We start from the raw sequence: 14766 nt of genomic DNA, 5'->3' as shown, positions 1-14766 counted from the left end.
CCAATGCACTTACACTCAAAAACCTCGAACAGTATGAACACAATTTTTTTCAAGCTCGCTGTCGTCTTGCCTCAAGTGAACGACGGGCTTACTATTACTGGTGAAGTAACCTTACATGTAGCGCGCTCTCTAGCACTTCGATCCGCCAATCCATATTTCCAAACAAATACATTCCGACAATTTTAGTCTTGAAAATGAATTAGTAACTTACCAGGATGTTCCGGATGTTAGAAGTGTGCGCTCATTTATGGTGTTTGAGCACGAGCTTGCCGACGACACCACTGCCGCCCCCGTAGCCACCAGAACCATAACCACCGTAGCCACCATAGCCTCCACCAAGGCCTCCGGCTCCGTAGCCCGAGCCAGCATAGGTGACGCCACCTCCGAAACCTCCGACGCCACCGCCAAGACCGACACCTCCAACGCCGGCGCCTCCGCCGACACCTCCGATTCCGGAGTGCGCCACGATAGCTCCGCCGCCTGAAACCTGATTGACGTGGTGCACAGTGCGGACCAGGAATGCAGGTCCGGCCACGGACTTGCCGGCGCCCGCCCGGCCACCACTGAGCAGGACGACGCTGCTTCCTACACCGACGGCACCACCACCTCCTCCGATGCCTCCGGCACCCAGGCCTCCGAAACCGACGCCGCCTCCAAGACCGCCACCGTAGCCTCCGCCGTAGCCTCCGCCGTAGCCTCCGAGACCACCTCCACCGACGTATCCACCGCCCAGACCACCGCCGAGACCTCCACCACCGCCTCCGATGAATCCGCCAAAGGCACTGGCAACCAGGGCACTTAGTAGGACGCTGCACACCTGCGACGATTTGGAAGCATAGAATACTCATTCTCATTTTGTGTATGTACTCTGCATAGTGTTAGAAATGTCTTCTTCAGGGGGGAGGGGTACCTTTAGGACGATTGCTTACGGCTGTTTTATGCTGGCCTGATTTTTTTACGTAGCTTATTAATACAGAATCAAATTGCCTTGATTCAATGCAACTAGTGTATTAGCCAGGCGTTTCAGTGGTTTTTCTTCTCCAATGCATAACGCATGAGAACTAGCCCTTGCAGCTTCTGGTTATTGCATTAAGTAATCGCCGTTACCATCACTCGGCCTTGTATTGGAGTATCATCCATGTCAGCGCTTTTACACGGCATCTCAGAGATTCTTGGCGTTAACCTGATAAAATAAACAATTTCATGAAGAAACGTTGGGCATCAAGCTGGTTCATGTGGAAGGTAAGAAGTTCTGGGATATATTAATAACCACGAAGCTGGCAGAGCTGGACGGTTGGCAAACCCGATTTTACACGCATACAGAGCACGTATAGATAAATACCTATGCAGTTATTGGGGCGTGGTGTAGAAGACGCGATGTAATTGCGCTCGCTAACTTGCTTTTCAGGCAATACACACTTACGCGGATTATTGCAAACCTGTGTCATTTACTCGTCTATGCTGAACACCACTGGGCAGTAGTAAATAGTAAGCAAGAGCCGGGCTTCATATTCACAAAGGTTCCTACACTAGAAATATTCGCGAGAGGTAATCGTAGCCCATCCCGATGATGAACATCGCATTAGCGAATGCCTCCGGCCAATCGCAGAGAGCGTTGGCGAGAGAAAAGCTGAGCGAACTATCCCCGAGTTCTCAATGCGGCACCTTAATACAACAATTTTTTTTTCGATGGCCGTTGTTCCCGGTAGGAATGAAATGCAGATGCCCGGAGAACCACGCAATGGTGTATCTTTGCCGCTGTGCACAGTTACATAGCAGTTGCTCTGCTTTTGATCACTCTCAAGACAGATGCGATGCCGCAAGTTTCGTGCCAGTTGACGTAATGGGCAGCTTCGCGAGGCAAGAGCAGCAGCTTACAACTTCTCATGTGTGGCATACGCTGTGGGAGGCTTCCTGTCGCTGGGAATCGGTGCGCAGGTGCAGTGATAAATCGACGCTTTCATGCTCAGTCATTTCATCATTTCCTGCACTCGGCGCTCAGCTTTGACGGGGTGCCTTCTTCTGAGCACTGCCATGGTTACCATGGTTTGTATAATTGCTTAGAATACGTGCACCAGGACAAGGACTCCTCAAAAATACAAGAGAGCCCTGCCGGCTTCGTGTTCGGACAATTTCACGTTCGCGTTGTTTTCTATATTTCACCGAGCAGTTGCCAGCCATAATTACTTATCACAAGCTTATCAATTCAGATTGGTCGTCGAACCTAATTGGAGGCCTCTGCACACGTTTACTATTGCTGAAAGCGACTGAGTATAAGGATGCTTAATGAAACACCAAAATATTCTTGAGCGCATGTTTTAACGCTAACGTGGTTTTCGCTAAAATCTGTCTGCCCGCAAAAGCTCGTGGAGGAATCGGGCCGGAAAAGCAAACCTCAGAACGTAACCACCAGTACGGGTCTGCGCAGAAGCTTGTCTTATGCCATGAGTAACAACGAAATCCAGAAGTATTCCGAAATGATGGCTAATCAGCGATCAATTATCGAAAATAGCAGTATGTGAAGTCATCACGTTGATTAGAACCGCACGTATCAATAACGCATTTGTGATGCTTAATAGGTCCCATTGAGTTCATTGACCCGGAGGCAATGATCTTTCCTAGATTTTTGGCTGCCTTATCGATAAGCGGCGCATCTTGCTGCTGCTGCAACACGAGTTTTACGATAATCAGAATTGAGTTAAGTCACTATTAATGGGAAGTTTATCAGAAAATTGCCGTCGTGTTCATTGATGTCCTTCAATCCTTCATTTGTAGTGAAAACCTGCAAGAATCTTGTCGCTGGAAATTCTGTACCCATTTTTTTGGTGCCCTTATATTACTGATGTTTCAACGATTGATGCCTGCAAGCGAAGTCGCCTGCCTCCTATGGAGGAATGTAACGTCACGTGGCCCAATGTTTAAGCTAAATATGTCGGAATTTCAAAAAACTTCATTTGCGTTTGCAGTGGCAACCATGCCGCCCGGTGCCCGCAAGCGGTCAAAGACGCAGGAGCTGTAAGACAGTATTCTAACGACACGCTATGCCACGCAAACAACCCAGCCTCAGCTCTTAACTATACGTTGCAATATGCTGCGCACTTTATATACTCAAGTTGGAGCAATTGCGGAGCGGCTCTTTCTAATGTTTAAATTAGCTTTATGCGGTAACAATTATTATGAAATAAATAAGGTGGTCGTTATCCTACTTCTACCATTGCAGTGTGGGGCGTGTGATGCTGAGTGATTTCGTGTTTCAGCATTCCTGCGTAAGGATTAACTGGGAATACGTTTCCAGAAACTGGGCCGCGTGCTTTCTGCACTGCGTAAAGAAGAAGGGGCGTTTTAGGCCGAACTGCGAGTTTTAAGCCAAACATTAAAATATTTCAGTATCGGATGCCTGCAGCGACAATATTTGTCTAATGCTCCACAATCATCCTACGTTCTCATACTTGATACGATATTCATCTTCGAACTTACAGGAGCTCCTCGAAAATGCACGACACCCACTGGGCCAACTTGCAACTCCTAGTGTAACGAAAAGAAGCTACTTTAACCGATGAAATCGTGAAGCTTTCGGAACCGAACGCTGCGTTCGGGCATTCCGGGAGCAGTACAATGACAGATCCTTACCAGGGCGTTCATGGTGACTGGCCGATAGCTGAGAGCACAAGCGATCAAGGGACTTTTGAAGATGTGTGTCTTCTGCAGGCAGGCAGACGGGCTTTTATACCCAACCAACACGCACGCCCCTTCTGTGCCCTTCTCTCTACGTCACAGTGGGAAGGCCTAAGGTGTGCCGCCATTCCGCACAGGTATACCCTCGCTCGAAATGCACAGTTTCCGACGTCCCCCCTTTCCGTTTCGGACAGAGATGGCCAGGAGAGGAGAAATATCCCTGCCGCGACTTTTCCAGAGCAACGCTTCCTCAATGCAAAGGCGCGAAAGCATAAGCAAACGGAATGCGACGCGCGCACAATCCCTCGCGCTTATCTCGATCTAGAATTCGAGTTAGACGACGCGCCGCGAAAACGAAAAAGTGTAACGGTAACAACGCCGAAAACCAAGAGCAGCTGCGCAACAGTGTTTCGGCGGCGAGCTGCCTACCGCTCTCCGTCATGAATCGGAAGAGCCAGCGGGCAATTTCTCTTACCGCGCTTCCGCTGCGTCCGTAACTACTCTCGAGCGCCACCCACCGCACTTTACTTTCTGTGTTGGTTGGTCGAATTCCGTTCTGTATTCTTTCCTGGTCCCCACGTACCGTCTACGAAACCTTCGCCCTCCGTTGCCTCTCCCGTCTCTTCAAGAAAAAAAAAATAAACCAATGCGCCCCCCCCCCCCCCTCTACCCGGATTATACAGGTATATCTCGGCATCGTCAGCAGCATAAGTAATTTTCGCTCTCCAGCAGTAAAACAAAATATGACACAGAATATATTTACCACGTGTGTGTCATGGGGTTGCCGGATGCTAAAATTGTTTCTTTACTAACGAAATCGCGTGGTCGGCGTTATACAGACTGTGCCGGATTGGGTGAATACAAGAAGGAAGCACAATAAATAAGGTACTCTTTGTTAAATATTTTACGACTTGCGGGCCTTAAAGAAGTCCTCCTCAAGGCGACTTACTTATGGGAGCAGCGCTAAGTTAAATAAAGTTTCAAATTTTTTGACAAGTTCCGCAAGCTTCCAAGGGGTTAAATCATGTTGGAACATCTTTGAGACCCATTACAACGTCTCTGATTCAGTAAGGTTTTTCGGTCCTTACACGAAGTCGTGCCGTAACCAGTGTTTGTTGATTATGCGAAGTTTTGATAAACGCAGCCACGCGGATCGCTGTGGAATGAGGACAGTTGTTTTAGAATATGGCCAAACGAAAATGAAAAGCATAGGCACACTTTTTACTTCAACAACGTCTTGGAGGAGCTGTACTAGAAAGAAAGGAAGATATTGACATCCATACGACTGCAGCACCAAGCTTAAGATGAAACCCATAGGTGGTCTCACAAGGAATGCTGCCGAGCTGAACAAAAATTCGTCCGGGTTCGGTGGTAGAACGCGAGACGAATGCATTTGCAGGGGTCACTCTGTCAGCGGAGTTAACTGGGAGGCTAGCAGATTGCAAAGCGAAGCCAAATGAATCGACAACTCCAAGCACAGGGACACAGAGTATGGCAGATTAGGGACCAAATTCAAAAAACGCTTTTGTTTCAAAGTGATTTTTTTCCAGTGGGCTGACTGCCTTTCCTAATAATACGTATGTGCAGCGTCAGGATTAGCTGGAATGTTTCCTTACGAATAATGATATCATAAAAGGTTTTTGTTATTAGAGGCCCAGTTCTGCGGAAGCTCGCCAGGCGGAGGAAGGTTCATGACAGGAACTATTGTCATCCATAAGACTGTCACACGGAGCTACAAAGGAAACCCATACGAAATTCTCTGGATTATGGCGTCGGGGTACAACGATTGTCATGAATAAATTCAAAAATGTGATAACTCCAGAGTCAGGTCCTTCAAGCATCATCTCGACAAGCATTGCTTGTTCCTGACAAAGTATTCTATCTTAAGCCAAAGAAAAAAAAGCGAAAAAAAACGACAGGAATGAAAAGCGTTCAAAATTCTTAGTCATCGTCATTCAGCAAAAGCTCCCATCGAAAGCTGATTCGTATTCCTAGCCGCATCTCTCCATAGACGCCTTCGCCTGCACACACGACATAATCAACCACTTGACTTATGATGCGATGTATGACTTAACTCTTTCTGTGCTGGTAGTCTCTCCAGTCCGGCGAGTAATATTTGTTTCTTGGCCCTAATTTTATGTTCGTTGGCGTCAAATAACGCGCACAATATCTCATTTCACAAGTGTCAGCACAAATAAAGGTCCTGCGTAGTTGGAAAAAAATATACAATAAGTATAGCCTGTCTTGACGAAGACATACTGTTCTTCATACTACCTCAATAAGCTTGGCTTGCTTTCGAGTGTTAATCTATCAAGGATAGGTTCCAGAGTAATTCCTTCCTTTAATGAAACGCTGAGTAAAGTTTAGGTCATTCCTTATGCGGGAAAACAAAATCTTGCCCGCAATGATAGGCGCATGATCGTCTTTCTGCGTTGTGCCTCTTGTTAAAACTAGTAGGTCATACTTGCCTTCGTACTTCCCTTGAATCTAACTTTTCTTGGAAGCCTTCATTCATGCTATCGTTTTCCGATAACTGGCTTGGACAGCGCAACCTCAACTGATGAACTACCGGAGCTAGATTTTACCCAATTTACGTTCCATACATTCCTTCGATTTTCTGGACTTGGCGTTAGCCTGGACGCTGTCGTCATGTGAGAATGCGCAGGCGAAACTGGTAGCCAGAGCGAAAACCTTGTATGACTCGTCCGTGGCTTCCCTTCAATATTCCTAGCTTCGCTCTGACATTCAAAGTCGGTTAAAAACCATGGTGAACGCGTAGCTTGAATTAACCATATAACCAACGTATACTAGTTTCACAAAAATTGCTCGCAGAATCAAAAGTACTGAAAGCGCTCCCAAAAAAAGTCTACCTTATTTTCGAAGACAGAGAGTATTGCGTCTTTCACGGTTGGAATATCAAAATTTTGAAAGCCAGTAAGAATGCCTAACTGCATATAAAATACTCAAATAACGATTATACAATGACACTGCCTTCTAGTAAACGGTGTGAACGCATTTTTGCATGAATCGTCGTCTATATTTTGTTTTTGTTGTCTTTCTTTGTTTTACCATGCTGCAATATTTAGGAATAACTGTGAATGTTTCTGAGGGTTGGAAATTTTGCAAAGCTTTACACATTTTATATAAAATGTGTAATTATTTTAAGTGATGGCTTATATTTTGTCTTTCATCTTAACAGAATTTTTTCCCATCACGCAACTGCTTCATTGAAGGCTTTCTTTAATATAAACTAAGCCAAACGTGTGACGTTATTTGTCGTGTGCGCGTTTTTTCTGCCACGCGTAACTAATTCGATCGGGCATTTCTTAGCTAGCTAGCGGCTCTAGCGAAACGTAAACGATTGTCGCAACAAAAACAGAGAATAAAGCATTAAAAAACAAACCCTACAATAAGCAGTAGGCGTGACTTGTTTAATTTGTATTCTGACAGGCTCACATAAAGCTTAACGGGTTTGGCCACTAGGCAGCAGACAAATTGATAACCATCACTTCACTAACAAGGCCGAGTGATCGCAGACGCAAATAGAATATGCATATGGTTGTTATGTTTCAAACGATGCGTATAGATGTAGCGTTTGTCTGCTCAGGGTTGATTTATGTCATTGATACGAGCCTGTTCCTTCGTGCGTATCATTTTCTTATTTTGTTAGCTCTGTCAGTTGGAAGAGAAAGTATTATCGTCAGCCCACTGTCGCATCATCTCGCCTCATATTTTATTGGATATCCACTTCGCATGGTCATGCTACAAAGAATTAAGTACTTCCGTGACGATATATCCGTGAGAAAATTTGCATCTGTTCTCCATGGTGGCTTCGTAGCAGTTCCGTCCTATACCTGAACTAGAGGTTTCGAGCTCGACTTCTTCTTAAGAGTGACCGCGTTCTCATTCTGGTGGGATCGCAAACACTCGAGCATATAAATTAGCAGCCCGTTCAGAAACTCCAGGCGGCACAATATTTTTTTTCAATTTCCGCAGCTGTCAGTGCCCCTGTGTAACTTCCGTATTTAAATGTGCACAGAGCAATCAATAAGCCAACAAATCGACCAAGCAATAGTTGCTTTTACCTGAATGCTCCACGAAGTACGTAGGTGCCAGCTTGCATTTGCACGCATCTGTACAAATTGCACTTTTCTGACGAGCAGGTGTACGTGCCAGTGGTATAAATGTGCCAATCTGTGATCAAAGTAGGCTCTAAGCCCCGTCGTATAGAGGGCGACCATAATACCAGTTTCCTGGACCCATATTCTGGAAGTCTCGTCAAAGTTCTTCGCAACATGATGAGTTGGCCACCAAGGAAAGATCGCGCCCTCGCTTCGTAAGCCGAACTTTTCTGAAGAGGTTGATTTCAGCCGGTTTCTAGGCACAAGTGAAGTAGCTGCAGTCATTGCGGGCTGTCGAGTTGCGCAGCTGCTTGCGTTATATTACGCAGTGAAATACGGTATATGAGCAATAAAGACGCTCTTTGAAGGCACACAGAAGAATCATTAGGATAGTATTTAGTGGTAAATACACTTCTAGCTGCAATAGCGAGTAGACAACGTTCGAAGTACAGGAGGTGTAATAAGCTAGCAAAAATGGAAAAAAATAAAAAGAAACATTGGGCGGATGGGAAAGCCATACTTTAGTCTCTCGCATTTGTGTCTCGCTTTAGTGTGTCACGGAACTTAACAAAGTCTCTTCGAGTGTAATTTACCTGCACAACACAGCATTCTAAATGAACCAAACACCAAAAAACTAAACCTAGAAGCTTTCTCAAACATTTTACGCACCGAAATGACCCAAATACGAGAAGATGCGATGAAATTAGGGCGTCACACTTACGTACCAGTGCTCAAGGTTCTGGCGCGAGATATAAGTGAGCGGAGGTGGGCTACGTTCCTTGTGGTAATAGACTGTTTTAGCAGAGCGCCGCTTACGCTCCGCTCCGCTCAGATTTCACGTTCTGAGATACTGCAGGGAACTGCGTAGATTTCGCATTTGATAAGCGCGTCTTGCCGAGATGCGAGCGACGCGCTATCAACTCAGCTGAAAAACGGCGAAGAGGCCAAGTAGACACGCTGTCACGCTCCGCTCAGTCGGCTTTGTAGCGGAGCGAGGGATGCGGTCTTCGTTCCGCTGACGGTACGAGCGTTGTGCGCAAGCGCAATAGCATCCCCGCTAAGCGGTTGTGTGGCATTTGCTAGCATATGCCGGTCTGAGCGGAGCGGACAGCAAGCGCTCAGCTAAAACTCTCTATTAACACGCTCACGAAATGTGCGGGCATGAAAGAGGTAAGGTAGCCACCTAAAGAAAGCCGGGTACGTAAAAGGTACGAAACATAACAGAGCAACCATGCGAGTCGTGTTAATTCCCGGTGGTCACGTCCCAAAGAAGCGCTTGATCTATGAAGCAATCAAACGAATAAAGCGACAATACATTCACAAAAGGCATAGGGGAAATTAATTGTTACGTTTAATCTGAATGTGCATATAATATGGTCAATGTAAGTGGGCGAAAGGATAATTTGTCACAAGTGGGAGCCAATTCAACATGTCCCGCATATCGTGTGCGGTAGATCATCACATAATTAAGCTACCGCGATACCAACCAAATGTACAATTTCTTGGTGATTTGCGTATGTGGACAAGGCTGGCCCAGCTAGGCAGCTGGCCAGCACCGCTTACGACCAATGAGGCGGTTGTGGTCCGCAGCGTGTACATTTCAACCGCAGGCGTGACGTGGTAGGCTAGCTCAGGAGCAGGGAACTGAGATGTCAGACGACTGAATATTCGGGTCTGCAATTTTAGCATAAAACTAAGAAAGTTGAGCTAGTTGGCATGAATTCATTGTGAATGAAGGTAAGCCGTGCAGACAGGGGCACAAGACGTAAGTTTCTGTTGTCTGGGTCTGTTTTCTTGTGTACGTGTCTACACGCCTTGCCTTCCTTAACGATCTATTCTAGCACTTGTCCGTGATACGATGCCGACAAATCCAACTACCAAAAAACACAGCCAGACACACACTGGCAAAAAGAACGAATGAAACGTATGAAGGTAAATCAGTTCATGTCCGGTTACCTATCCTGCTCACGCATAAGGTGGCTAGAACATGAAAATGAGGAAACAAAGGAGAAAAGCTGCTGAAGATGTCGCATCGTCCCTAGGTGCACATAAAAACTACCGTCATTCACTGAGGTCAGTCGACTTCAAGAATGCAGTAATGTAGAGGTCCCTTTCTGAGCTTGTGAGGCATGCGCCACTGCTGAAAAACTTTTGCCACCATGAATTATCTTGACTGCAGGCGTAAGCTACCTGATCGCGGACTCAGTTCTCTACCCGCGCACTCGGTTAAAAGTACTTGGCATGGCCAAAAGCGACCGCGAATATGCCACTGTGAACCAGAAATACGCGACGCGAACTAACTCCCACAAACGCGAACTCGGCGACACAAACTGAGTGTAGACCATCCTTTACGATACACTGTTTTACTCTTGCTCAAAACAGTATACATGGCAGTAAAGTGCAGGGTTGCAGGCAGGCGAGAGACACCCGCGGTCAGCGAAGGGTCCGGACTGGGGAGGCGCGGCTGCAGGCATTCAAAACCGTTCTTGTGGGACCGTCTCTGAAATGTCTTTATTCTCCTTGTTTATTATAAAAATGAGAGGGTCCTGTGGTAGCGACCGCATTCGTTGCTAACCCAGGTCATGTGACGTGGTGCGTAGTAGAAGGCGCTGGTAGTCACAGCGAGGACAGATGAAGAGGAGATGTTCGATACGCTCCTGACACCCGCAACGGCCGTGGGGCAGCTGGAGCTTCGTCGAAATGCCTAGAAAATCTAAAGTGGCGCTAGGAGCCAATGATTCAAGGTTTTTGACAGGGTCCGTTCTAGACAGAGGTATCCAAACAACCTTGGTGGTGTCGTGGGTAGACCTAGCGTAGCCTTCAGCGGGTCATTGAAAACGATGCTGCTGTGACCCGGCAACCAGTACAAACGGCATAGCCCTTTGAGAGAGCATAACGGTAAGCCTCCCGGATCGCGGACACACACTGGTCGTAGTTTCGGAGATATAGGCTTTTTAGTAGGTTCTGAAGCAGTGGCTTGGAAACACAAAATACTTTCCTCTTTCTTTGGTGCTACTTTTAAAACATAAATAATATTGGAAAACAGAGCACCAAGCTCAGTGGCTATTGGTGTCGCGACCGCGAAATAGAAAATTGCAAACTTAAGCTAAATGCTAACGGCAACACAGGAGCTGTCCCATAAAAGGAAGCCCCCAGTGTAATGTGCAAGCAGTGACCTCTGACCTCTGACCAAATGTGCTTACCTCGCCTCTGGCGGCGAGGTAGAGAAGAGTGGCGGAGTAATCGGTTATTAAATGAGAAAATCCTTGAGAAATGAGGGGGGATTCACATTCACCCCAAAGTAGGACGAAGCTACAAAGGAAAGAAGGGTTTCTCAGAAAGAACGCTTCTCAGTTGAGGAAAAAAAAATTCTCCTGGCGCGGGATTCGCACCCGAGACCTGTGCCTTTCCGGTCGCTCTACCATCGGAGCTAACTAGGGGGCTAGCAGATCGCACCTTTGGAGCTCTGTGCTACATTCTGGTGGATGACAATTTCTCTCTTTCATTACACTTCCTCCACCTTGCGCGATTCAGGCAGAAGTGATTTGCCACTTAATTTTAATTGGAGTTCATTCGACTTCAACTAGCTGCAACAGAAAACTGAGTATCGACTCAGGGGATGATGCAGGCAGATAAGCCAATATATTTGCTGTTAGCTTTTCCTGCTTTAAAACCATTGCTGTCTTACTGAATTGCATTTTATGCACTTTAAGTTACGAATAAGCTATATCTTGCGGTTGGCAAGGCCATGAACGGTCGCATCCTGCATGTCTGTCAAGGCTAAGTCTGAAGTATAGAGAACTCTAGAGGCCCCTTTCTAACCTTCCTCCGTCACCCCCCCCAGCACGCACACACACACACACACACACACACACACACACACACACACACACACACACACACACACACACACACACACACACACACACCACACACACACACACACACACACACACACACACACACACACACACACACACACACACACACGCGCGCGCACGCACGCACGCACACACACACACACACACACATCGTGTAGGTAGCAGCGGAAAAGCAGGGACGAAAAAAAACCCCTTCGATACTGCATGTACACCTTGGAAAATCTTACGGTCTAATATTCGATCTCGGTTACACATCAGTCATATATGGTAGGTCATATACCGTGCACAAAGGCAAGCTCTATTTTGCAGTCGGAAACACAAAACTGCTCGCGCACATAAGTTTGCCGGTGGCTGGCATGTCATGGAGTATTCCTGAGTGCAAATTGCTCCTCCGAGTAGAGTTATAATGGTACACTACGGTGAATTTCGTGGTCACATGCCAGTGACGTGCGTCAGGGTAAAACAACCGCATCACTGATCATGACGGAACGAAATGGTGAGAATTTTTTTACAGCGAATATATTTTCCCACCACTTTACAGCTGCTGGTTACTGCCTCCTGCTTTGCAAAATTGGGTGGCACTGGATCTAGTGTAAACAAGCATCTATTACATTGCAAACAGAGTCGGCCTGAGGATGCCGATAATTTGCGTAAGCGCACATGCGAGCTCCAACCCAAACAAAATTTCGTCGTCTCGCCATCGCCATCATTATTCATCATCATTTCATGACCTTCAGGTCATTGTGATCACACCTTTTAGGTGCGAAGCACCTTATGTGCTCGGGATGCCGGCATCTCCTGTCGTCATCGTCACGGTGAAGCAAGCGGCTCGTGCTCGCGCTCGGCACGCGCTCGTGCCACTGCTTCGCCTTCGTCGTCGTCGTCGTCTTCCACAGCCGTCTACGTTGCCGCTCATCATTCCAGCGTAGAATTTCATTCCTGTCGTCGTAATGGGGAGGCCGAATCTGCGGGGTTATGAGCCATTGTTTAAGGCAGTATGAGCCCATTAGTGGTGCATCACTGCATGCTTCGCACCTCCCCAGGTTTTACGTTAGTGTAGCTGCATTTCGCTCGATGGATCATTTGACAGTTAGGCATAAAATTTAATTCAGCGCTCAAACCGAGCCTGCGACCTAAATCGTGCTAATTGGAATAACTAATAAAAACTGAAACAGAAAGGAAGGCGTCCCTAACGGCCACATTGCTGAGGGAGTTAAAGAAAAAAGTGATGGTTTCGCTAATACTTCATGGTAAAAGACATCATCAAGCTTGTCCTAAAAAAAGTTGCAGTTTCACCTGAAAGACGAAGCATCAATTGTGATGGCAAATTTGTAGAGAGCTATACGGAGTAATGATAGCTTTATCAGCTGTATAAACTTGGACATGCAGCAGCACCGGCAACACGCAGAACTGTTGTCGACGCCGTCGGCGTTTTGCCCGCGTTCGCACAAAACGTGTGCGGCGTTGGTGACTGTTGCCGGAGCCTCTGATATAAATAGGCACTTGGTGCCGCAGCTAAACGTCCCCTCCCTTGCCTCCCCCTCCCCTCCACAGCCTTTCGCGCGTCGGAAGAACTACTACTACTGGTGTTTATTATACATAAGGAAGAAGGTGAAAATGGTGCCCCAAGTGGGCGCGCTGGCACGTGCCTTGCAGGTTCAAAGCGCCGTTCCTCGCGAGGCGCGGCAAACCCAAGGCGCGCAGGCGTGAGTTTTCGCGCGCTGGCAAGCGTACGTGTTGTTGGGCCTTTGAAGTTCTCCGGCGATGACACAGACACGCAATGAATTTTGCTGAAAAAAGACTCGACAGAGACACTTGTTTACGTGTGGCAATGCGAAAGCATTGTAGTCCCTTTGGAGAAACCTTTAGTCAGGCAGGTGGCTGCGACGTGACGTGTGCAATGACGCACGCACTAGGCACACCTTTAGTCAGCCAGAACCGTGGAGCCGCTGTGGTATTGGGGAAGCGTGCTCGGCTCGCGCCCCGGAGGCCTGGGTTTGATTACAACCCAGACCGAAATGTACCACATATTTTTTTCGAAGATAACAATTTACTTTGTTTACAGTAACCTCCCTGAGAATTGTGGCCTCATTCCGAGCAATTCTGAAGTGTCTTTACTCTTTGTGCCGTCGGCCATTTTTGGCATCATCGCTCTGTCACGCCGCCGATGCCGTCGGATTTTCGCGTAAGGGGGCATATAATGCCTTCGCATTGAAAACGAGAAAGTCAAGTGAGCTCACCCTGACGCTATGCTCAATAACGGAACTTGGCCTTCGTTCTGTCTCTTACTGATGGTACGAGCGTTGTGCTCACAAACAATAGTGTTCCTGCGGAGCAGCTGTGTGCATTGGTCGATATACAGTGGTCCGAGTGGAACTGACAGTACCGATCAGGCTACAAACGCTGACTGTTCTCCTTCAATCTCAACTTAATTGGGCACCATTGATGGCGACGTCTGCAACGCCGGTGACGGCGCTCCCCATCATGCGTGGTTGCTGTCAGGGCACTGTTTCCGCGGCGCAGCTGCATTTATGTGGGGCACTGTGTCACGCCAACATGTCGACCCAGCTTAATCTTATAACGCTGTCTGAGCAACTTGAAAGCTACGCTAACCAGATTGCGGAGGAGCGCCCTCCATTGCATTCTCACTCTATACCGCATTGTGAACTCCCTCGTTTCTCCACTGCTTCCAAAAAAGGGTGATGCACTTGCCCGTCATATCCTAGATGCTTCACGCAGTAGCGCCCTTATGTGTCGTACACGCACAAACAAAGGTTTCATCAGCAGTCTCAGTGGCCGATCAGCCGCAAATACTTTGCGGACACCCACGAATAACCAAGGCTGCTAGGAGGCTGGGCGCTAACGAGAGATTAAGTTTAATCATATGTTGAAAGGTTAGCTATAGCGATGTGTATGGCGTGCCCGTCCTGATGGGATGGTGAGGGGTAACAATTCGAGGGAACGCGAATGGCAGCTCAGAGCAGAAACGGGTGCTCTGTTGTGATGTTTATAGGTTTGTAGCTGCAGGCCAGTTGATCCTGGCGATCGAGGCCGACGATTTCCCGGCCTAGCTGAGCATTTATATCAGT

General features: G+C 47.3%; 1 protein-coding gene across 4 annotated transcripts in view; it reads right to left on the bottom strand.

Annotated features, from left to right (window-relative positions):
• The window catches only part of LOC119464615 (uncharacterized), a 98318-nt gene that overhangs the window by 77890 nt on the left and 5662 nt on the right, over positions 1-14766 (bottom strand). The window contains exons 1-2 of one of the 4 annotated variants that reach the window (XM_049656271.1): positions 3631-3672; positions 748-817 (exon numbers count right to left, since the gene is read on the bottom strand). The exons of 1 other annotated variant lie outside the window; for it this stretch is intronic. In XM_049656271.1, coding sequence (XP_049512228.1) covers positions 748-817; positions 3631-3642 — 82 coding nt within the window. In that variant the 5' untranslated portion in view covers positions 3643-3672. Of the gene's footprint in view, positions 1-747; positions 818-3630; positions 3680-14766 lie in introns of those variants that run through there. 2 more of the 4 variants (XM_049656270.1, XM_049656272.1) reach the window with 2 other exon arrangements.

This window comes from Dermacentor silvarum, chromosome 9 (assembly GCF_013339745.2).
Source record: "Dermacentor silvarum isolate Dsil-2018 chromosome 9, BIME_Dsil_1.4, whole genome shotgun sequence".
NCBI lineage: Eukaryota > Metazoa > Arthropoda > Arachnida > Ixodida > Ixodidae > Dermacentor > Dermacentor silvarum.
The sequence above is the reverse complement of the archived record's forward strand: the minus strand, read 5'-3'. Positions and strand labels throughout refer to the sequence as shown.